The sequence below is a fragment of the Manduca sexta genome, chromosome 8 (genome assembly GCF_014839805.1).
Source record: "Manduca sexta isolate Smith_Timp_Sample1 chromosome 8, JHU_Msex_v1.0, whole genome shotgun sequence".
Lineage (NCBI taxonomy): Eukaryota > Metazoa > Arthropoda > Insecta > Lepidoptera > Sphingidae > Manduca > Manduca sexta.
In genome coordinates, this window is record NC_051122.1 from 12,361,523 (window position 1) to 12,387,172 (window position 25,650).

Consider the following 25,650-nt stretch of genomic DNA (forward strand, 5'->3'; position numbering starts at 1 on the left):
TTCACGCATCAATAATAAAATAACATGCCTAAAAATGCCTATTTTTCGTAAATATTTTGCAGAATATAAGTACTTACCTACTTTGTCCTGTGGTCTTGTGCACGGCGGAGTTACTTTCTGTTACCTACGATACTGTGTATAAAATCAAAATTAATATCAGTCAATAATCCTTCAAAACCAAGTATTTTATATCGTTTACATTTTGACCTCTGTGTTCGTAATTTGATTTTACGATATTATGAATAAAAAAAACATGTCGATTCTTTATCGAATATCGTTATAATATTATGTTACAATAAAACTCTTTTTCAGTTATAACGCGTTTTTCCTAGTTATAATAGTTTTTACTGTTTTATATATTTAAATATTAGATAAAATTAATTCTAACTTTTCTCAAAATTAAAAAAAATAAGCATTACATAATATTATACAAATTATTATAATACAGTGTAATTACACCTACGACACCTAGTGCACATTTTGTACAACTTTTAAAGTCTTAAAGTTCAAACTATATTTTGGTCACCTAAATTTTTTATATAAGAATCACTATATTTATTAAGCAGATATAAGTTAAAAGTTGATAAAGAAATATTTTTTTTCTTTTTATCATAATTTCACAGTAAACGGAAACAAAACGTAAATTTGACGTTTGCTGTTTTGTTGTCCAACGTCAACACATAGAGTGTTTAAGAAATGAGAATGCGATAATTTAAATAAATTTCTAAATAAAAAGGTGGTTTATTGTATTGTGAAGTGAGAATTCGTGCAAAATGTCTAACACAACTTCATATAATAATGATAAAGTGGTAACCGGCGAGGTGGAGTATGCAGCCAGCGATCCCGCATCGGGGGCGTTCTTCCAACCTGATTATAAAAAGTAAGAAGAAATTTACATTTAGCCTAATTTAATATGTATCTATACTTGCTTAAATTAGAATTAGATTTGATTCTGCGCGTAATAGTATCTTAAAACTATCCAAAATATGATGTACTACTGAATGAAGTGAAAGTGTAATCATCGTAAAACATTTATATTTGTTTAACGCCTACATCTGAATGTTATGAAGAACACAATTAGAGATCTGTAATTATTAATTTACTTTTATTTTACGTATGTGTACATAAAACTTTGTCATAAAAATAATTACTTAGACGATATATACCCTTGCATAGACGTCAGATTAAGCACAAGGAGTCAAACTACTTCATTACAGTCCTTCTTTGTGGATAAATTCTATTTATAATGATATATATTTTTTTAATTATATTTTCATTTTGTACCTTTTTCAATTTATCTCTGCACCACCCAAAGTTTGATTAGAAAAGAATGTCTTTGGAAATAAGTCTCTGTTTATCATGTGTTTACAAAGTGTAAAATAAATAAATCATTAGTGTTACAATTTTCTACCAATGTCAAATTTTTCAACTGACACCTACTACTTGTTCTCAGGAATGATGACCTAAAGCTGATGCTGGATGGTTCGAAAGACACCCTCAAGTTGGAGGCTATGAAAAGGATCATTGGCATGATAGCGAAAGGAAGAGATGCTTCAGATTTGTGAGTAGATATTTACTATGGAATGGAAAAGTAATTATAAAATTTTTATAGCAAAAACATGGCAATTTGCAGAAGTTATATTTTGATGGTACAAGATTGTTGGACATAATGTTATAATTAAGATATTTTCCTTGTATTATTTGCGTAACTGAAAATAGTTGGATAGTGTATATATGTGATGTGTCTGAGAGGACCACTAGTTAGTTTTATAAGTTGGTAGGTACTATGAGGTACAGTAGAAAGATCCCTGATTAAGGAAGGAATTATGTTAATTCTTAATCAAAATATTGTCGGGCTGGTAAAAAAATAATTAACTAAAATAGACTTATTTTATGCCCATTAAAGATGCTCTTAAAGGGCTGCTTTTAGCTTTTTATCAGCTAACAGTCAAAGGGTGAGGTAAAACATAAGGTCCCTCTCTTATCAACATTGTTTAACTTCACTAAACTTATCTTTATCAGGTGAACTTGTATGAGTTCATGAAAAAATTTACTTTACTACTTAAAATGTATTATAAAATTGTATTTTTTAATATTTAATAATTTTATCATTGTTTATCTCTGTACCATCTTAAGGATGATGAACAGAATGACTACAGCATTCAGTCAGTCTGTATATACAGTGCATAAAATAAGATAATTGTATAATACTTGTTGTGTAAAAATTATACACATAACTTTAGGTTTCCAGCTGTAGTAAAGAATGTGGTGTCAAAGAACATAGAAGTCAAGAAGCTTGTGTATGTATACCTTGTGAGATATGCAGAGGAGCAGCAGGACCTTGCGTTGCTCTCCATCAGTACTTTCCAGAGGGCTCTAAAGGTACCATCATATTGCATATAATGTTTTTGTACACATTTTTATTTCATGACAACTTAAAAGAAATCATTTTCAATATGAAGTGTAGGCTACAACAATGGAAATTTCATTCAGTAAAAAAATAACTTTCCATACCATAATGGCTACAGAAATATCTATTACACATTGTCAGTTTTGTTGACTACCATTCATCCAGATTACCCTAGAATTGTAGTTTTTAATAAATTTTTACAGTATATTCAAAATATTATAGTACATTTTCGTTTAGAGTTTTATAATTTTGAGGATTTTCAAATATATAGATTTTTTTACTCATCCCTTAAACTTTTGTTCCCAGGACCCTAATCAGCTCATCAGAGCGAGCGCTCTCCGCGTTCTCTCGTCAATTCGCGTGCCCATGATAGTGCCCATCGTGATGCTCGCCATCAGGGACTCCGCCAGTGACATGAGTCCGTACGTCAGGAAGACTGCTGCACATGCTATACCTAAACTGTACAGGTCAGTTAATCCTTATGTTTTTTTTGTATTTTTACTACTGTAGATACTTGTCTATTGAGGTTATATTTTTCCTTTCTCATCCCTTTTAGTAAATATGGTGGAATTTAATTTACCATTTTACTGTACACTTCTTATATATAATTTACTGAACATACACCATCAGTTAATTATATATAACAAGTCCTAAGCGTTTAGAAAACAGCAATTACTTTTTTCTATATTGTGAAATTTACGTTATTATGACAGTTATTAGTTTTATGTGTTTTCATATTTTGCACTTTTTAATTTATTGTCATTGATTGATATACATTTAGAGAAAACATTGAATTAAATTTTAACTTGTATAGCAATGTAATAATATTTTTTTTTCATTCATAAAACGTTTAATATGTTTACGCGAATGAGAGCCATTGAAATAAAACTATTTTACAGATTTTACCATGAAGGTTGCAAAGTCTTCAAAATGTTGAGAGAAAATTATAATACACTAGCTTTTGCTCGCGGCTCCGCCCGCGTTATAAAGTTTTTCAGGCTAAAGTTTTCCGTTATAAAAATAGTAGTTTCCCGGGAGCCTATGTTCTTCCCAGGGTCTCAAACTGTCTCCATACCAAATTTCATCTTAATTTTTAAGTGAAACAATCCCGTCATACATCATTGTTGCATAACTTTAACCGTTTACGCAGCGCAGGCAACGGAAGCTCTCAAAACTCATAATTTTCCCCGTTTTTGCAACATGTTTCATTACTGCTCCGCTCCTATTGGTCATAGCATGATGATATATAGCCTATATATAGCACTCCAGGAACAAAGGGCTATCCAACACAAAAAGATTTTTTCAGTTCAAACCGGTAGTTCCTGAGATTAGCCATTACTGCTCCGCTCCTATTGGTCATAGCGTGATGATATATAGCTTATAGCGGTCCACAAATAAAGGGCTATCCAACACAAAACGAATTTTTCAGTTGAAACCGGTAGTTCCTGAGATTAGCCATTACTGCTCCGCTCCTATTGGTCATAGCGTGATGATATATAACTTTGAGCACTCCACAAACAAAGGACTATTCAACACAAAAATATTTTTTCAGTTCGAATCGGTAGTTCCTGAAATTAGCCATTACTGCTCCGCTCCTATTGAATATAGCGTGATGATATATAGCCTATAGCTCTACACGAACAAAGGGCTATCCAACGCAAAAATAATTTTTCAGTTTGGACCGGTAGTTCCTGAGATTAGCCATTACTGCTCCGCTCCTATTGGTCATAGCGTGATGATATATAGCTTATAGCGGTCCACAAATAAAGGGCTATCCAACACAAAACGAAATTTTCAGTTGAAACCGGTAGTTCCTGAGATTAGCCATTACTGCTCCGCTCCTATTCGGTATAGCGTGATGATATATAGCCTATAGCACTCCACGAATAAAGGGCTATCCAACGCAAAAAGAATTTTTCAGTTTGGACCGGTAGTTCCTGAGATTAGCCATTACTGCCCCGCTCCTATTGGGTATAGCGTGATGATATATAGCCTATAGCACTCCACGAACAAAGGGCTATCCAACGCAAAAATAATTTTTCAGTTTGGACCGGTAGTTCCTGAGATTAGCCATTACTGCCCCGCTCCTATTGGTCATAGCGTGATGATATATAGCCTATAGCACTCCACGAACAAAGGGCTATCCAACGCAAAAAGAATTTTTCAGTTTGGACCGGTAGTTCCTGAGATTAGCGCGTTCAAACAAACAAACAAACAAACAAACAAACAAACTCTTCAGCTTTATATAATAGTATAGATAGATATAATAAACTTATTCAATTTATTTCAATAGGTACAGATATTTTTAATATCAAAAATAATTTTTTTTCTTATTTTCACCAACATAACACCATAAAATTGTACATGTTAAAAAAATACATACTGTATGTATGTTTCTTTCTCCTAATAGCCTAGACCCTGACCAGAAGGAGGAGTTGGTGTCAATACTGGACAAGCTTCTATCGGACAAGGCGCCGCTGGTTGTGGGCTCTGCCGCGATGGCCTTCACCGAAGTGTGCGGAGACCGTATGAGCCTCATTCACAGGAGTTACAGGTATTTACATGGAAATATACAAATAAATTGCAAGTTGTATTTTGACTACAACTATCTATTTTGCAATTTAACTTAAGAAGAATATATTCTTATTGTATTTATGTAACAATTATAGTGTATTCATGTAGTAACCTTCAGGCAAGAAATATGATTATTTTTTTATAGTGGTATATTCTATAACGCCTGCCTATGTAGCAGTGGCGAAGGGTGAAATTTTTCAAAAGGTAACCCGGTGTAAAAAAAATTGGCGTCAGTTAAGATATCGGGGCAATTTATCGGCAAACAAAAACTAAGACAACGGATTAGTCTTGATTCGAAATCAACAAACGTTGACATACATACTAAATTACCTATTATGCGTAAATAATTGAAACATTCATAAAATCGAACAATAAACGAAGATAATTCTCGATCCATTAATCAAAATATAAGAACTTACCTATTAATTAGTTATAACAGCAACAAAAGTAAGTATTAAAATTATAACCACACTACACTAAAAGTATCTGTTTATTTTCAAATTAAAACTATAAATGTAATAGAAATAGGTATCACGATCGCCAAACAGACCAACAGTTTAAGTCTACCTACATGATAAACTTATATAATTATCAATTTCAATTATAATCAAGAAAGGTTATTCGTTAACTTTTGATTGTATCGTGGTGCTACTTTTAATTCAGTATAATATCATATTTATTTTCTTCTAACAAACATTTTGTGTCTAAAATCAAAAACTTTCAGATCTTCTTCAAATATTTTACCATCTAAATACTAATATGTGAAATCACCGACTAATAATATACTTACGTAAAGGTAGACATTAAACTGATCACAGGTAGTTATTTCCATTATAATACACTTTTATTTGTAGTTTCTAAATAAACAAAGCGCTGGTAACTAAATATCACATAACTATCAAAAATAAAATGAATATGACAATTTACAAACACCGCAACTTGGTAGCATAATAAATTATGACGTTTGAAGGACGTAAAAAAAAGCGACAACTATACAAAGTCGGTTAACGTGAAGCCGAACTAGCTCGGGTTACCTTTGCCCATATCTTCCGCGCGATTTCGACAAACACTGGCATAGAAAGTCATAGAAAGTGCTGCCATCTATATTAAAAACATACTACGACATTAAGCCGCTTGACAGCGGGTTACCTTTGCCTGTGGCGTCACAATTTCACTTAGGTAACGGAATTTCTGGGGAACTAAATACAAGGTGCGCCATCTAACGTCATTTAAAATAAGTAATTGATATCGATTAAATTAACAAACAAGGGGCTAATGGCCGATAGATGTCATTATTAAGTTATCAATTATAATTATTAAGTTAAGCTATTATAATTATTGTCCATTGTCTGATATGTTGTAAATTTATATTTGCCTATTAAATATATTGTTTAGTATCACCGAAAACCTAAAAGGGAAGCCGGTGGGAATCGGCTTGTATGGACGCTTCGCCACTGCTATGTAGTAAGGCTTTCTTGGAGGTTCTTAAATCATTTCATAAAAGGAAGTGATGTATTCCGCGTCGTATTTTTAGACCATTGTAGGGTATCTTTCAAAACAATAAAAATTAGCTTAGAAAACTCCTCATGTTCAATATTATGATAATAAAATTTCCCCAGGAAGCTATGTTCGCTGCTGGCCGATGTCGACGAGTGGGGTCAGTTGGCGTTACTGAATGTGCTCACTGTGTACGCAAAGACCTGCTTCCCGGACCCTAATAGTGAGGTTAGTCAGTTTGTTATATTATTATATAACCAGCGTTGGCTCGAGGCATCGCCCGCGTGAAGGAGTTTTCCGGGGTGAAAGTTCTGCTATATATTTTCCCATGGTTTTAAACTATCTCCATATCAAATTTCATAAAAATCAGCTCAGTAGATTTTGAGAAAATCTATAGCATACAAATTGACTGTAAAGGGGATTTTGTTTTATAATATGTATAGATTTAGCTTATGCTTGTGATATAATATAGTAGAAAATTTTACTAGAAACTTGATTGATTTTTTTTTATATTTTTTTATGAGTGATCTTCTATCATAGGACCATTATATTGCATTCAATCTTTCTTATAAAGCATATCCACCGTCTTCAGAGTGAACGACAGATTCAATATTTAGTCTCATATTGTTGTCATCTAAGATACCTTTCAGTACACGAGAGCATCACAGCCCCTTATCTCTCGGAGATGTGCAACATACAAGTATCTTGGCCAATAAAAAAGGACTTTTCAAAAATTAACTGAACTGCTCTATAGACCTACTCGAGTGACAGCGACACGGACAAGCCGTTCTACGAGTCGGAGGATTCGTCAGGCGGTCGCGGCGGTGGTGGGCGCGGCGGGGGGTCGACCCCAAGCCTGGACCCCGACCACCGGCTGCTGCTGCGCGCCGCCAAGCCGCTGCTCCAGAGCCGCAACTCCGGCGTCGTGATGGCTGTTGCGCAACTCTTCTATCATTGCGGACCTGGTGAGTGATCATGTTTTTACAATGAGAAGGAGTTGACTAGATTGAAATATGGACTACTAGATGTTGCTCGCGGCTTAGCTCGCGTTAAAAGCTTTTCTCGCTACAAAAGTTCCTAAAACATTGTAGCGGTCCAAAGCGTCATCAGTACCACGTCAGCGCCATCCATTTAAAGAATTTGATTAAAAAGTCCCTTAATTTCTCATGAAAGGAAATTATCTGCGAGTTAAAGGACTTTAAAGTTTTGACTGGCCGGCTGGTATACGCCAATTCGAATCCCATTATTAAGTTTTTAAATGTTACAATAAAATAAATCGGCAATGGTTGATGAATTTAAAATAATAAAACCATTTTGCCAGTTTACTTATTTTATGGTAAATGAATGTTCGTAAAATGGATTGTTTCCAGTTCAAGAACTTCCTCCAGTGGCGAAGGCGATGGTGCGACTCCTCCGGGCGCCCATCGAGGTGCAGAGCGTCGTGCTCAACTCTATAGCTTCGCTCACAGTCACTAAACGAGTAAGATTGCAGATTTTTTTTACTCCACAGTAAATTTTGAGGCATATGCGTACGTAAATATGCGTGTGAGCGTCTGTGAGTACATACGTGTGCATGTATACATAATGGATGCGTACGCGCACCCATTCATATAAAATAAGTGCGTGCATAAAATCATAGAATTCCATCGTCGGCAGTCTCTCTTCGAGCCGTTCCTGAAGTCGTTCTTCGTGCGAAACTCAGACCCGACCCACATCAAGTTGCTGAAACTGGAAATCCTGACGAACCTCGCGACGGAGGCGAGCGCCGGCGTGGTGCTGCGCGAGTTCCAGACGTACGTGGGCAGCTCGGACCGGGCCTTCGCCGCCGCCACCATACACGCCATAGGGCGCCTGGCCGTCAACACGCCGCACGAGACCGAGACCTGCCTCAACGGACTGCTGCATCTGCTCTCCAGCAAGGATGGTGAGATGGAATGTCATTAAATCAAATATTTCGAATATTAGGGCTAGAGTAATGGATCTCCTTACAGTAAGCCAATATTCATGAATCCTTTAATAAGATAGTACCTGTGTACTAGTCGTTGCTGGAGGTTAGTAAGAAAAAGGAATTAGGGGAAGTTATTTAGTAAACTATAGCTGATTTTATGAGTAATTTGCAATTGTCGTGAAAATGGTTGTACTATGGTAGATGTATGTCATCTTGTTTTTTTTTAAATTCATTTGTTTAGGTATTTATAATTTTTGTATGAAGCTAGAAACATATCAGTGTTCCCTGGGACTCGGCGAGCTTCATCGCTCGGTGTCTTGTGTGCCACTGTTGATTCTGATTTACAGGAGTTGTAGTGGTGGATGTGAGGACGGGAAAGTCTCTAACTCGTATACGAAGTAATGAACATGATCATATTGTTTTGTGACAGAGTGGGTGGTGTGCGAGGCGGTGGTGGTGGTGAAGCGTGTGGTGGGGGGCGGCGCCGCCTCCGCCAGGGCTGCTGTCGCCAGGGCCGCCAAGCTGCTCCGAGCTGACAGGTGACATGCGCTGTTTATGCATGTGCTAGTGTAGTTCAGATATAATGCAGACCAATGAAGTATGGGATTTCACTTTTTAATTCTTAAGTAATTTGTATTATAATTTAATCTAAATTTAAAAATCAGTTTTTTTTTATTTCTTTAAGTGACGAGACGAGCTTATCGTTCGCCTAATAGTAAGCGATACAATCGCTCATAAGCAGTACGAACATCATTCGACACCTTGAATTACAAAGTATTGTTTGGTATTCCACTGCGCTCGCCGTCTTAAGACTAGATTTTCAGTCTTAGTATGTCCAGTAGTTACACTGGCTACACCCTGCTGCTTGTCGGCCTTAATAGACATTGCGGTGGTAATTACCCAGGCGGACTCTCACATATGAGAGACCTGGTGTGATTATCCGAGACGTGAGTGAGTGTAGAGTGTGGTGAGTCTCGTTGTGTTGTGCAGACTGGCGACGCAGGCGCGCGCGGCGGCGGTGTGGCTGGTGGCGGAGCACGGCGCGGCGCACCCGCGCGCCGCCGCCATCCTCGCGCACATGGCCATGCACTTCGCCGACCAGGTAGCACGGGCACCATGCAACCTTTCAGGAGCTAGAGATACTCTTGGTGATAGCGGAATACTATAAATGCATAGAAAAGTGTTTTCGTCAAACATACTTTTTACTTTAAAAAAAAAAAACATTGATGATTTATTTTTTCTCGACAGTTTAGTTGCACTTAATTTTATCCCCTCACCCTAATTTTATACTCATCTTGTCATACTTTCCCTGGACTAATTGTTATTTTCAATAAAGGATCTCCATCGCTATTTTGGATCTAAATACAAAAATGGATTAATCAGTACAAATATTTTTGTCATGTTTACATATGGCTTATTTTAATTGGTCTATTGCGAAATTGGATTGAAGATCGAGATCAGGATTGTTTATTGAAGCCCCAGTGTTGTCGCAGGAGGAGCTGGTGAAGTTGCAAGTGGTGTCGCTGGCGGTGAAGCTGTCGGTGACGCAGCCCGCCACGCTGCCGGTGTGCCGCTACGTGCTTTCGCTGGCGCGCTACGACGTGAGTTACGACGTACGCGACCGCGCGCGGCTGCTACGCCGGTTCGTAGAGCCCGCGCCGGGCAAGCAGCTGCCCGCCTACGCCGCGCAGATATTCTGTCCCGACAAGCCGAAGCCGACCGTCGAGAGTAGCTTTAAGGGTGAGTTTCGCATTATTAAAATATGGCTCGTTTACAATAATTATTATGAGTAGGAATACAATATTAGTCAACAGTATTTCTAAAATCGAGGTTTTATGAAAATGGTTTGTAATTCTTAAATTGCGAAATAATAAAAAAATACATATCAGTTATTTTAAAAAAAATATTTATAAAAAAATATTATGTGATTTACCGCCGTGTTCAATAAACGATCCCAATCGGTTTTTTTGATCCATCTCAGAATCGAACCAATCAGAATAAAGTGTTTTTGACGTGCTTACAAATGAGTTTTAATTGGAATCAGATTGAAGATTGAGATTGTATTCGTTTAGTGAAAATGGCTGTTTCTAATCAATATGTTTATCTTCGATTTTATTCCGATTATCTAACGTGGTTTACCATGTTTTCATAATAAGTTTAAATAAGTTGAAGTGTTAAAGATATTAGTTACAAGTGAGTGAGGTACCTATGTGTCGGTGCAGAGCGCGGCCAGTACACAGTGGGCACGCTGTCGCAGTACCTGGGGCTGACGGCGGCGGGATACCGCGCGCTGCCGCCCGCGCCGCGCACGCCCGCCGCCGCGCACCTGCGCACCCCGCCCGACGAGCACGCGCCCGACGCGCACGCAGAGCGAGGGCGCGCCGACCAGACGGTATGTGATGTGTCGGTACCGCGCACGCCGCCCGACGAGCACGCGCCCGACGCGCACGCAGAGCGAGGGCGCGCCGACCAGACGGTATGTGATGTGTCGGTACCGCGCACGCCGCCCGACGAGCACGCGCCCGACGCGCACGCAGAGCGAGGGCGCGCCGACCAGACGGTATGTGATGTGTCGGTACCGCGCACGCCGCCCGACGAGCACGCGCCCGACGCGCACGCAGAGCGAGGGCGCGCCGACCAGACGGTATGTGATGTGTCGGTACCGCGCACGCCGCCCGACGAGCACGCGCCCGACGCGCACGCAGAGCGAGGGCGCGCCGACCAGACGGTATGTGATGTGTCGGTACCGCGCACGCCGCCCGACGAGCACGCGCCCGACGCGCACGCAGAGCGAGGGCGCGCCGACCAGACGGTATGTGATGTGTCGGTACCGCGCACGCCGCCCGACGAGCACGCGCCCGACGCGCACGCAGAGCGAGGGCGCGCCGACCAGACGGTATGTGATGTGTCGGTACCGCGCACGCCGCCCGACGAGCACGCGCCCGACGCGCACGCAGAGCGAGGGCGCGCCGACCAGACGGTATGTGATGTGTCGGTACCGCGCACGCCGCCCGACGAGCACGCGCCCGACGCGCACGCAGAGCGAGGGCGCGCCGACCAGACGGTATGTGATGTGTCGGTACCGCGCACGCCGCCCGACGAGCACGCGCCCGACGCGCACGCAGAGCGAGGGCGCGCCGACCAGACGGTATGTGATGTGTCGGTACCGCGCACGCCGCCCGACGAGCACGCGCCCGACGCGCACGCAGAGCGAGGGCGCGCCGACCAGACGGTATGTGATGTGTCGGTACCGCGCACGCCGCCCGACGAGCACGCGCCCGACGCGCACGCAGAGCGAGGGCGCGCCGACCAGACGGTATGTGATGTGTCGGTACCGCGCACGCCGCCCGACGAGCACGCGCCCGACGCGCACGCAGAGCGAGGGCGCGCCGACCAGACGGTATGTGATGTGTCGGTACCGCGCACGCCGCCCGACGAGCACGCGCCCGACGCGCACGCAGAGCGAGGGCGCGCCGACCAGACGGTATGTGATGTGTCGGTACCGCGCACGCCGCCCGACGAGCACGCGCCCGACGCGCACGCAGAGCGAGGGCGCGCCGACCAGACGGTATGTGATGTGTCGGTACCGCGCACGCCGCCCGACGAGCACGCGCCCGACGCGCACGCAGAGCGAGGGCGCGCCGACCAGACGGTATGTGATGTGTCGGTACCGCGCACGCCGCCCGACGAGCACGCGCCCGACGCGCACGCAGAGCGAGGGCGCGCCGACCAGACGGTATGTGATGTGTCGGTACCGCGCACGCCGCCCGACGAGCACGCGCCCGACGCGCACGCAGAGCGAGGGCGCGCCGACCAGACGGTATGTGATGTGTCGGTACCGCGCACGCCGCCCGACGAGCACGCGCCCGACGCGCACGCAGAGCGAGGGCGCGCCGACCAGACGGTATGTGATGTGTCGGTACAGTTCTGCCAGACCTCAAGACACCGTGAGCCTTTTCTGCGTGAATTGGGACATCAACATTTTTTTTTATTATTATAAAATGGCTACATTTTAACATGCTAAAAAATATATTATGAAAAGTTTGATGACTCTTGCATATAAAACGCTACCTACAAATTTAAACATATATTTACAGAAAGACAAGAGTTTCTACTCTGAACCGGAGAGCAGCGGCTCAGGATCTAGTTCATCTTCCTCGTCAGGATCTAGCAGCTCCGGAGAATCCTCTGAAGGGTGAGATGTTTTTACTTTTTTAAACACCTAGCAAATTAATCTAAGGGCTAAAGAACTAATATAAGAATTATACACTCTATATTTTTTATAGGTAATATGAAAGTGAAATAGAAATGGGATAGAGTACATCCTGTTATTTTTTTGTTATAGAGAAGAAAGTCCAGACGAGAAGAAGAAAGAAGAGAAACCAGTTGCGGAAACTAATAATTACAGGTAAGAACAACCGCCAGAATACTACATGTAATGTCTATACTAACACCAAATACCAGTGCGCATACGCAGGTGTGATAAGGTCTTAAGGACATTATAACCGGCGTAATTACTGTCTGAGAAAACCGAGGCCCAAAAACCTGCCCTTGCTGGTGGTACAATATTTGTGTCCGCCCGGATAGCGACTTACAAAAGGTGTAAAAGCCATATAGTGGCCCACGTAGGTGTGGCGTTTCAGAATCAGCCAGTGTGTATCAAATTTGAAACTGGCCGCCATAACTGTATCGACTAGCGATGGGTTATCATCTCTAGTCAGCCGATACTGGAACTCTGATTATCATCAGGTACTGAAGGATCGTTTTGCCATGCTAATGTATAAAACAAAAAACAGTAAAATGATTTTTATGTCTACAACATATAATATATTTTTGTTATGCCAGCAGGTCGTCCCACTCCGGAACATCGGACAGTGAGTCGGACAGCGCTTCGTCGTCGAGTTCCGCCACCGAGTCAGACGAAGGATCCGACGAGAGTGCTGAGGAAACGCCGCCCAAGAACAGTGCTGATAAGAAGGTATATAGATTAATTAGTCTAAATGTAATATCGATTAAATGTGCAGTATCGATTTGAAATCAGAAAAATATACATGTCAATTTCGTATACAAATATTATTTATTAAGTGTACATAATCGATTTAAGAATCATAAAATGTCCAGCACCCTCAGAGTGTTCCATAAAACGCGATTCATAAGTCTATGTAGTTTATTATTGATGTTTGTAATTAATTGAGAGACCAATGTGCCAGTCACGTTTTAGTATCAACCAATCACAATAAAACGACAGTCGTTTAGTGTTAGGTTTGGCAACTTTAGCCGGCATAATTATGGCGACGGTCGAGAGATGCAACGACGCTCTTTGGTGGGTTTTATTTGGAAGGGTACTGAATATTTTATCATAATGTCTCCGATACGATACAGTATTTTTGGACCTTTTATATTTGAAAGTTACGTCTTTATTTTAGGTAATTAACGAAAAATCCAAACCTAAGCAAGAAGTACAACAGAAGAAAAACGAGAAATCTAATCTAGAGTTGCTTCTGGAGTTGGACGAAGTTGCGAGCACGCTGCCCACGATGACGCCCACCTGTGGGGGCTTCCTGTCGCCGCCAGCCGCGCCGCCCAGCGTTGGGATTGGGGATGGTAAGTGGCGTAGCTACACATAGATAGACTGAAGTCGTTTGATGTGATATACCACTAGACTATCGTCATGTGTGCCATAATTTCCAATCCAGATGTATTTTCATTTTCTTAATTGATTTTATTATTGCCTGTTACCTGATAGTCTTTCGATTCTAATATTTTATATCTGGGATATAATGCCGAGACAAAAAAACACCGTCTTCATACAAATCACAGTCTTTAATTAAATGAAAATTGATTAAAACTACGTCTATATAAAATTACGTCTTACTCCCCTGACTATGCACACGCCATCTTATTTCCCTACCCCTTTCTCCCTCTTTCCCATACATCCCTCTCACTTCCACAAATCACGTTCCGTTTCCCACATATATATTTTTATTTTTTAATACCCAATCTCAAGCACAACCCAAGGATACTATACCTGTTTGTAACATTTCCAGTGGACAGCATCACCCCAGTGGGTCCGTCGCTGTGCCCCGGTGTGTCGGCGGAGCTGTTCCCGCGGGTGGTGAGCGGCGGGCTGGCGGCCACGCGGCGCTGGAGCCGCGCGCCACACCTCTACTCGCACCGCATGTGCGCCATAGAGATCACCTTCACCAACCACAGCGCTCAGGATGTGCAGCACATCAGGGTTAATAAGAAGGTATATTGGTGATATCTTGTGAGTAATATAGATTATGGCGCGTAGGTCATTCACATGGTGGTAGCCATCGATATATATGTACTACGTACTAGATCTGGCGTTCCGCACACTCATTGTGTTCGACTCAACTGTACTGCAATCCGTACACCTGACGTTAGTATGATTTCACCATTTACTGCGTGTGGTTATGTACGGAACGGCGCTCATAATATAAAAATTCGAGTCTCAGTGTAAACTTTGATGTGAATAAAATATTAGTCAAATAAGTCAAATTATTTGTTGTTCAAGTGAATAAATAGGTTATGGCAGTGACATTTTAGTTCAGATTTGAACAAATAGTTTATATGGACGTTTGTGTCTATAGAATATACGGCAATGGTGGTAGCCAAAATTATATTATAGTATAGAATCAAGACTATAAGTAAAAAAATGTTAAGTATTGTAAAATCCTGATTATATTTCGAGAAATTTTAGGTGTTCTTTGCCTTCATTGTCACACGCAATTTTGTTTTTTTAGACGCTGACGGGCTCCCGCGCTATTCATGACTTCAGTCCGGTGCCGGGGTTGGCCCCGGGGGCCAGCGCAAGCGCCACGCTGGGCGTTGACTTCGCGGACTCTATACAGCCTATAGAATTTACCATTATCAGCTCACTGGGTGAGTTTTTGTGTCCTTTGATTTTTTTATTACAATTTTGTGTAGTGACAGAGAATTTTCCAAGTACCAGGGAATGGCATTGTGAGCTTTTTAAATAGCTATGTTGGTGTTTACCAGGCGAAGTGGCGGTGTCGGTGACTCCACCGGTGGGCGAGCTGATGCGCGCCGTCACCATGTCGGAGACGCGCTGGGACCTCGAGCACAAGAAGCTGAGGGGAATGACTGAGGTACAGATAAACATTATTATTATTTTATTATAAGTATAATGCGGGGTAGGCCGGGTTGCAACTGGTCCACCCACTTTCCGCAGTGTATTGCGTTCCATGACGTGATATGAGGCGAAATTATCGACATATCGTGCACAAATTCCAGACTCCAGGCTGATGCTTTGTAGAAAAACCCAATATTACTTTGCCCTGCCTGGAATAAACTAGAAAAGTATAAAAATCTAAATAAAATTTTGTTAACGTATTTTTTTATAGGCGGTTATTTTATTGTAGAATATACAAGTAAAGACAAAAAACTTTATAATGTTCTTTACAAGTAAGAGAAAAATATTTAATATATGTTTTTATCAACAGTGCGATAAGAAAGCCACCAAACTGGATGACGAGCAGACTATATGCAAGCGAGTGTTCGAAACTGCTAATGTCGCCGCGATCACCGCCACTGGAGACTTCCTCAGGTAAATAATGGATCCATATAGTTGTATTTCTATTAAACTTCTGTAAGCAAGGCTTGGCAATGCCTCTAACTTAGCAAAGGCGATGGGCGGCGGATGCTGCTTACGATCAGGCGGACCGCTTCCACGTTTGCTTACTAAGGCAATAAAAAAAAATACGGATTCGTTCTCCGGATAAATAACATACAGCACAAAATAACGCTAATAATAAAATCTTATAGAACAGCATGCAGAACAAAGTTTTGACTGAAAACTTATTACAGATTCGCCGGACGCATGATGTCGTCCCAAGACCTGGTCCTCATATCAGTGAAGATAGAGTCGGAGTGCAGTCGCGTGGTGGCCAACTGTTCCAACATGGCGATCGCCTCCCTCCTAGCCAACGAAGTGGCCCAAGCGTTCGCCAGGTCTTAGATGTAGTCTAAATTACAAATGTGTTTTATTTACTTACCTACTTTGTTTTACTTTGTTTTGTACTTGGTTAAAATATGAATTGATACGACACTCCGCATTCTTTTGTCCCAATAACTTGCCTTAAAACACATATGATAAAAAAATGTAACACGCCCAATATTTTAGCACGCCCTCTATTTATATATTTTACAATATTCTTAAATGTATTTTTAAAATACGTTCGCGGTTATGAGTCACCGGTGATACACCATAAAGGCCTATAGGCTTGTTATATACGTTTTTATAAGAGTCTTACAAATAATATCAGCGTATGTAATTCCATTAACCATCATAAATAAATTCCATAATGTAAGTATCACCGGTGATACATGGAGTAACACAGCAAGTACTTACTTACTAAGTTAAGTTATGTATTCAATTTAGAGGGGACAATTCATTCAATATTTAGGTACCTTTATCTATTTGTAAGCATTGTTTGTATGTGATCTAAAAGAATATGTAAGAATCTGCAAATGTAATGAATATTAGATGTTAGTTTTTCCATAAATTTAAAATATTTTATTTTTAAGTATATTAAAATATCTCTTTTTATATTGTCTATAAACAAGTAGCCTATATTAAGTAGAAAAAGACGTATATTAAATTTTATGTAAAAAATTGAACCAGTAAAAAAAACGCTGCAAGTCAGAACTTGTGTGGTATGTATACAAAATTATCGAAAGTAGCCAAATTATACTATAAATTTCATTCGAAATAAAACATATTCTCATATTTTCCTACTTCTAGTCAAAACTGCCCTTAATTTATATCATCTAGAAGTAAAACCAAGTTAATTCATCAATAATTTTATTATCATTCTGTACATAACATAAACTACGTGTCAATGTAAAATCTTATATCTACAACTGTATCGATAAATCAACGGATTTAAAAATGAATAAAAAATGTTATATGTACAATATAGAAAACCTTTCATTTCCCTATTCTGGCGGCCAATTATTTCATTTTTATCAGATAGGATAATTACATTCAAATACTTATAGCTTTAGGCGTCCCGCGCCCATAGAATACCCTTTTATTTCTAAAAATCATATTATTTATTAATGTATGGGTCACCGGTGACTCATTCAATTAAATATTAAATTTAAATGTTTCAGTGATTGCATAGAATTTGTAGTTGGTTCTAACATATTTTCTAAAGTATATTTTTCTAAAAGAATACGTTGCAAGTACTTAAAATACCTACTCTTACCAACAGTACTATACTCTTGCCTAGATGTAACATTTATGGAAGTAACAGCAACACTATTTTGTTTATTTTCATCACTTAATACTTTATACATATTTCTGCACATGTTGGAACCATCATGTTGGTGAATCCTGTTTTTTGCTGTGGTCAGCATTTCGTTATATCATATTTTATCTAAATTATCAGTTGCTTTTATGTGCAGGCATTATGTCGTGTATTGTTATTCCGTCACGGATTTTAAACGTGACTACGTCAATAAAAGGCTCAGTCAATAGTATTTTATATATACAGTCAGCGCCATTAAACTTCAAAGAATTTACTTTATTTTAGATAAAGAAAAAATATTTTAACTGAAGTGAGTGTATGCACTTTGAAGTTTTTAATTTGTTCAGATACTTTAGTGGCCGACTGTACATAATGCAATTGCATTATTATTAGGGCATAAACAAAACTTAACCTGCCTTTATTCCTGAAGCCGTAGTCAAAATCAGCTAGTATGACCACTTTTCACCTAGCTAATATTTACCATTTTATGTGATAAGATGTCCCATAACAAATATCATTTCCAAGCAACTCACGTTAACACAAAATTTAGTTGCCTAGTATAACATTTTGCCGGAACTTCTCGTTCATAACAAGTAAGCTGCCGCTGGACCAATAGACCACAATTTTACAAGGTGAAAAAAAACTGGAGTACTTGTTTGAGAATCGACTTAATCATCTAACATAATCCTAGCATATATCGTAACTAAGCCAGTTTAATGTGCGAACAAAATTATATATTTTAAGGTAAGTCTGCTATTCCACACATAATTAATTATTCTGTAGAAAGAGATCGAGCTAATATGCCAATACATGTATCTGTTTACCTCTGTAGTGTAAAAGAACAAAGCTCACCTCATCTTCTAGTGGTTGATGATAAAATGCCATGCTAAACCACTTATAGAACAATAAGGGCAGGTTTTATCTTTCCTTAAAATTATAGCAAAGCAATAAACAGCATACTTAAAAGTAAATAGATTCCACAATTCAAGTACCCTTTTTGGGTCAAAGATAGGGTTATAAAATCATACCACAATGTTACTAATAAAAATATAAGTTGCAAATAATTGCTCACAATACGAGATTCATAACACAATAACGCCCTTAACGCTGGAACACTTAAACATAACTTCTATGAAAACATCTAGATACGATCGTTGTGTCAAGCGTCATACATCCAACTGCCAACGCCGTATTGGAAGCGTCAGTGTTAGTCATACTCGAATAGACTAACAAACAAAAAGCCGCCACAAAATTACTTTGTAGAAAGAGACAAAGCGACTGTGCGGTCTACACTCGTATGGTTTGCGTGCGCTCTTTACGTACGCACTTTTTATGTCTGGGCGAATGATCACTTATCTTTTTCACATTTATGTGTCCGATGGCTTGACAGTTGTGTAGGAACGTGTATTAATTCTCTATGTTCAAGGTGACGTCACAATATGTCCAGCGGTGATTGGTTGTGACGCTAACATTGACCGGAAGACTGCCATAAACCTGTCGTATTATTGACATCTCTATCCATGAGATTTCTTTCACGAGGTTTAATACTTAGGAGACTGGTTGTTTATGATCTGAGACAAACAAATATATACCAAGTATTGTATACTTTTTTTTATCCCTAATTTAGATACTTGTGGAGTACAGACGAATAGCCATGAACACAAGTATGTAAATAGCTTAATCGTATGTATTCGTTACTATAATTTCATAGTCATATCTATTAGCCAAGTTATTCGTCGAATCGCCAATAGTTTATGAGGCATTCAATTTGAATTCACATCCAACAGTTAGTACAACTAAAGTAATAGAATAGCGCACGAAACGCGTGAAAGAAATCTCATTTTATCTCAGTCTTATTTTAATGCTGAGGATAGTGTCCCCACACTGGTGGTACATTGAGCCCATAAGTGGGGGTAGTCATGGTTAAAATCCTGGGCCTTTTACTCGCGTCGTCATGCATCGAAGGGTGCTCCAACACGTGTGGATGAGCTACCAACGGGATCTGCACATGGCTGGGCTGGGCTTGGGTCATCACCGGCTGCTGTTGGGGTTGATGGTTCTCCACTATCCTGTCCTTCTTCGCCATGCGTTTCTTAGGTCCAGTTGTATCTGGAAGCACTCGCCTCTCGTTCCACAGTCTTTCTACTAGTCTAGCTCGGAACTGGATTCCATTCTGGTCTTCCACTTGCTTCCTAGGAATGGGACCATTAGCCACTTTTTGCTTCATGGCTTCGAGGCGTTCTTCTGTCTGTGTCATAGGAATTACTGGCAAACCATGCCTGTTGCAGATGTTGTGGAGCACACAACAGGCCACAATCATCATGGTGACTGTTGGGGGGTCGAACTGTTTGTTGCAAGTCGCTTGGAGACATTTCCACCTGCTTTTCAACTGTTTTATAGTCTCTGTCGCCGCGGTTAGTGTTTGCGCGTGAACATTCGTGTAATACTTTTCTGGTGAGACCGGGGATTTCTTTGTTATTTTCGGGATTGGTGTCATTATGTAGGTTTTCTGTGTGTAGTGGGGTCCCCCTAGAAAAGATGCAATATAATTTTTAAGTAGTCTATTGCCAAAACGTTAAAAAGCAGGCATCGCGGGGTGTCGTTTCAAGTCGAACAATCCGACATAATATGTTGAAGTGTTTTCAGATGTTATTGACAGCATCAACTTTGCACACACATAAATACACTACCACCATTTCGAATCTCACTTACACCATTATAGTATTAATCCCTTGTATTCATTGACTAAACTCCTTCAACCCTTCAACATACACAAAAAATCTAATCGAATCCCTCCTCACCAATAAGCCAGCACTGTTCCCCGGAGTTGTTGAGGCTGTCGAGGTCCACTTTGACCGCATGCCGCTTTAGGATCGCGTCGTGTGACATCGACCCGCCCGGCGTCGCGTCCACACTCGTTATTATTAGGTCGCTGTTGCTGATCTGTTAATACAGAACAGTTGTAAATCAGAAGATTCGACGAAACGAGAATAAATAAAGAAATGTCACTTTTATTTGTACTTGCTTTTGCTCGCGGTTTGGCAGACATGTAAGTTTTCCGGAATAAAAGTCCTGCTATATATTTCATCAGGATAGAAAGATTTTGTCCTTCCCAAGATCTCAAACTATCTTCATACCAAATTTCTTAACAACTTTTCAGGATCTAGGACAGCCTACATGTAAATCCATTATTTAGTCTAGCAATGTGTCTAATTTCATTGATTATTGATTGATTTACATGTATGCCTCTACAAATTTCACATATAGTGATATGAAAGGATAGACAACTCACAATCTGCACTTTCTTGGAGTGGTAGGACTTATTGAAGTGGCTCTTCTGGTCGTCGTCCGGCCGCGCTATAGGCACGTGTGTGCACTCCACACACCCCACCACATTGGGGATACCGTATTTCATGTAGAACCTGTAATAAAACAAGACTCACTTGAAGGAATGAGCATTATACTTTTTAACCTTTTTGTTTTAAAGTTACAGAGAATTCAAAAGTTATTACACACACAATTGCCCTTACATTTAGTATTAGATAAATTTAAATTTCTTTCTTTATCATAAATATACACATTAACTCACTGTGGAGTTACATTTTGGGATAAGCCTTGGTTTTGTACACATTGTACTCTTTTTCTTTCTTAAACACTTTGTGTTTTTTTATAAAAAAAATAGAATAATGTTTGACTCATACTAAAAATATTAATAATATACATAACAAATTACCTAGCCTTTATATTGTCCCTCTCATTCCTCAAATGTGGGAAATGTATATATTTCTTGACAATGGTGGGGTGGTTCATGGCCTCCGTGACCTGCATCACTGCAGTGGACACAAAGTACTGGGTGATATTAGGGTCGGTCTTACCACCTATTGACTTCTGGTACTTTCCTGTGGCGTAGAAGGATAAGGCGGCCATTACCTGAAATTATTGGTAATTAGTTTAGTGATTACTATGTTTCTTATGGTGTTAAGCATTTGTGGGGTAGTGAATAGAATTGTTTGAATTTACAATTTATTCTATCTATATGTAATATACATTGTAGCTAGTGCAACTACTGGACATAATGAGACTTATGTCTCAGGATGGCGAGCGCAGTAAAATACCAAACAATACTTTGTAAGTTAAGGTGTTGGATGGTGTTTCTATTGTTAATGGGCGGTCGTATCTCGTACCATCAGACGAACGGCAAGCTCGTCGCGTCATTCAAAGCAATAAAAAATATAACAAAGACTGTGTAAGTAGATTTCATTTTGTTATAAATGCTTGTAATAATACAGTTTCACAAATGCTTCATAATCAATCACTTATGGAATTTGAAATAAAAAATATATGTTAATTCTTAAATAATCGCGCTTTAACAATCACCTTACTCTCCACTGAGAACTCTATGGACTTGGTAGAGTCCGGCATCACAGGCTTGAGTTCCTCGCAGAGACACCGCGCCAGCTCCTTTGACAACCTATACGACTCTATAAACGCACTGTCGCTTAACTCGAAAGGATCCGACTCTTGACTCTTCATTACTTTTTTTTCGGGGCTTTTAGGTTTCTCTACGGGTCTCGGCTCTTGCGGCTTTTGAGTGTGCGAAGAGTCCCATTTTAACAACTCAAATATTTCTGGCTCTTCGTCTACGACCGATATGTAGCCCTCTTCTGGCGGCTTCTCAGCCATTTTCACATAAAATTTATGTTAGTTTATTTTGAAAATAAAATACACACAGCTTGCGTTGTTGCGTTGACATTTGACAAGCAATGACATTTAGAAATAATGTTGCCAAAATAAAAACTGAGATTATTACTATTTACTAGGATATATAAGTATTTTTTTTTTATAGGATAGATTTTAAAAACAATTCTTATCCCACATAACTCTATCTTAGTCAAAAGCAAATTAATTCAATAGCAAGCAGTCATTTTACATTGGTCCTCTGTGTTTGACTTGGTTTGACCACGTCTTTTGTTGTTGATGGTGCAGTTGTGACACTTGGCTGCAGTCGTGTTGTTTTGGTTGGGGTAGTCGTTAGCTTTGTGGCTTTCAAAGGCGCAGTAGCGGTACGGTGTATTTGTAAATGTGCATTTGTTTTGAGGGTATCCAAATTGTAGGCACGCAAAGCATTGCGTGAATGGCCTGAAGTTCTGAGCGTGTACTCGTTGGTAGTCTATGTTAATCCGCTATAGTGCGATAAATGCTTGCCATGCGCTGGGTGTTGTTGCAAGGGTGGCGTTATAGAGTTTCTGATTGCGGTTGTCTCGTATGAATCTGATGGTCATATCGTCTTTATTTTTGTAAGCGTTCGCTATTGTTGGGTTTTGGCTGAGGATGATTTCGATCAGTTCGGTTTCTTTGGTGTCTTTGGTGATGTCCTTTAGGAGCACCATCGGCTTGAGCTTTTTCGCGGGTTCTTGCTGGCTTTTATATTCTTTAGGGTTTAATCGCGTTGTTCCTGGGTGTCCAATTCGATCCTGACTTTGTTTCCAGCGATAGGTTTGACTTTGGTTGGGGCGTAGCCGGTGCCGCGGAACGTCACTTCCTTTCTCACATTTGTGAGGACGTCTTTGGAGGTAATCTCGGAGTTGGTGGGGGCAATAATGAGCGCCGGTTTGTTGGCAAGGGTGTCCTTCGTTGCGGAGGTGTTTTTGCTGCCCTTGGTGTTGGAGTTGGTTACGGCGGGTGCATATGTTTGTGTGGGTGCGCTGGTAGTAGGAGTATACCTGGCCATTTCTTCTTGTATTGCTTGTTTTACCGTTGTTGTTATGATATCCTTGGTGTCTTGCCTCAGGGCTTGGTTGATGCTGGTTGTCTTTCATCTTGGTTTGGTTTGTTAGTTCCTATATTATGGTGGAGATGTTTTTGGCGCGTGCTATGATACCTTTTTTTCTTTCCGCAGTGACGCTTTTTCCCCCATTTGCGAGGATGTCGATTATTTGAGCTGTTCCATCCTCGATGCTTTTGAGGTTATCTGCCAGATTTTTGTAGTCGTCGTCGGTCTTTTCTTCGCTGTTATTAGGTTTAACCGGGGCATTGTCTTGTTTTTCGCTAGTGGGTTTGTTGTTTCTGCTTTTAGCTGTTATTTGTGCTTGTGCTGCAGCCATGAATGGGAAAATATTGTCTGGTATTTCTTCGTCGCCGGTTGTGTAGTAATCTGCTTCGTCGTAGTCGCTGCTCATGGGTTCGGTTTGGTATGGTTAGTGAGTTGTCAATTAGGCAACCCAGTCCAGCCATGGTGTTTGCAAGATTTCCCTATTTCCATTCACTGCAAATCGAGTGTGTTTGTTGCACTGTCACATTCACTGTCACGTGATCACTTCACTCACGACGCATCTGCACGGGGTCGGTGCAGATAAATCTGCATGCAGAAAAGTCTGCATGCAGAATAGTCTGCATGCAGGTTAGCGTGCAGATTAGCTCCTATGCAGTTTGATGCAGTTTCGTGCCATTTTGTGCAGGTTGGCTAATGTGCAGTTTCGTGCAATTTGCCTTCAAGCAGTTTGGTGCAGTTTCATGCGGTTTGATGCAGTTTGATGCAGTTTCATGCAGTTTCGTGCAATTTCGTGCAGTTTGATGCAGTTTCGTGTAAGTGCAGTTTGGTGCAGTTTCATGCAGTTTGATGTAGTTTCGTGCAGATTTGTCTTCATGCAGTTTGGTGCAGATACGGTTAATCTGCATGCAATTTGGTGCAGATAAGGTTAATCTGCATGCAGTTTGGTGCCGTTTGGTGCAGATTAGGTCAAACTGCCTGCCGTTTCATACAGTTTAGGTGGTTCTACATGCAGCTTCATGATGTTCCGTGCAGATTGGTGCAGATTTGGTTATTCTGCATGCAGTTTCGTGCAGACGGCACATTTTCTATTGTTCACTGCGGAGCGACAGTAAAACGCTGTCGCTTCCTCGGTATTCGCGGCGCGACCCTCCACCGTCGGTTAGACTGGCCTATCATGTCAATTGTCAACTCTACAAAGTAGCTCTACAAAGTAACTCTACCACTTAAAACAACTTCTTTTAAAGTGATGGTTAACCTATAGATATATCTGCATTGGGTATTTTATCTCCGTATACCTATTTATTATATTATGTTTTTTTGCGTTTTTGATAAAATGCATTATTATTATTTCATTGATCTTTCAATACTCATTCACAAGTTTTTATGTACAATATACTTTAGTGTTTATTGATTCGCTAATGATAAACTTTAGATTTTTATTGGAGACTACTGTAGGTGACTAGGTAAATACTTATGGTAAAGTTTTCTTTGAGAATTTGATAGCTAAGATACAATAATTACCAACTTTAGAAACCGGCATAATACTGAATTCCTACTTTAGGGGTAATTTATGGGTTAGACGGCACACGAAATTACTTTGCAGTATTCATTTGTATGAGACCGATTCCTTCATACGACTGCAACTGCTGTCACGGCATACGCCGTCGCCCTGTGTTGCTGCCGTCTGCCGTCTACCGCGTCCCGCAAAACTGCACCTTTACGTGTAAATTGTTTACTGAGAGTGTGCTTGGAGTATTCATGATGGGATATGGTACTCTCATAAATCATTAAAGAATCACATTCAGATTTTTATCTTAGTACTCAGTAAGCGTTGTTTCGTTCAAAACTATTTCATATAAAACGTATTAGTAGCCTAAGCACCAAATAACATTCCTCTGTTAGTCACCTCAGCGGCAAAAATAGTGGTTCTCGGGCTATGTACCACAGTTTGAAGCCTAGATTAACCAAATATGTAGATGTCTTTTTCACGTCGCCTAATCTAAGCGTAGCTTTTCATAGAGGGGTCCTTTATCTATATTTTTGGCGGCTCTTCGAGCAGTGCGAACTTTTGGGCACGCGCTTAGTTTAATGTCGGTATGGGCCAAGAGGGACCCCAGAGCTCAGGGGCCCCGTATCACTGATATGGCCGATA

General features: G+C 40.3%; 2 protein-coding genes across 3 annotated transcripts; one reads left to right on the forward strand and one right to left on the reverse strand.

Annotated features, from left to right (window-relative positions):
• Nucleotides 1-646: 646 nt before the first annotated feature.
• Nucleotides 647-17,390, forward strand: LOC115444778 (AP-3 complex subunit beta-2). Of its 2 annotated transcripts, none has more exons than XM_037436413.1 (22): nucleotides 647-880; nucleotides 1,454-1,561; nucleotides 2,244-2,382; nucleotides 2,717-2,877; nucleotides 4,821-4,964; nucleotides 6,604-6,709; nucleotides 7,236-7,446; nucleotides 7,852-7,961; nucleotides 8,138-8,405; nucleotides 8,860-8,968; nucleotides 9,420-9,531; nucleotides 9,923-10,169; nucleotides 10,652-12,333; nucleotides 12,527-12,624; nucleotides 12,775-12,837; nucleotides 13,275-13,407; nucleotides 13,856-14,033; nucleotides 14,477-14,679; nucleotides 15,197-15,335; nucleotides 15,453-15,562; nucleotides 15,917-16,020; nucleotides 16,281-17,390. In XM_037436413.1, exons 1-22 carry the CDS (start codon nucleotides 774-776, stop codon nucleotides 16,429-16,431), a joined length of 4,683 nt encoding a protein of 1,560 aa, XP_037292310.1. In that variant the 5' UTR covers nucleotides 647-773; the 3' UTR covers nucleotides 16,432-17,390. The 2 variants fall into 2 exon arrangements, with proteins under 2 accessions (XP_037292310.1, XP_037292311.1); XM_037436414.1 differs by having other exon boundaries at nucleotides 13,278-13,407.
• Nucleotides 17,268-22,502, reverse strand: LOC115444779 (putative nuclease HARBI1). Its single transcript, XM_030170690.2, has 5 exons — nucleotides 22,103-22,502; nucleotides 21,459-21,655; nucleotides 21,018-21,147; nucleotides 20,527-20,668; nucleotides 17,268-20,254 (listed from the first exon to the last, which is right to left on the reverse strand). Exons 1-5 carry the CDS (start codon nucleotides 22,406-22,408, stop codon nucleotides 19,584-19,586), a joined length of 1,446 nt encoding a protein of 481 aa, XP_030026550.2. The 5' UTR covers nucleotides 22,409-22,502; the 3' UTR covers nucleotides 17,268-19,583.
• Nucleotides 22,503-25,650: the final 3,148 nt, after the last annotated feature.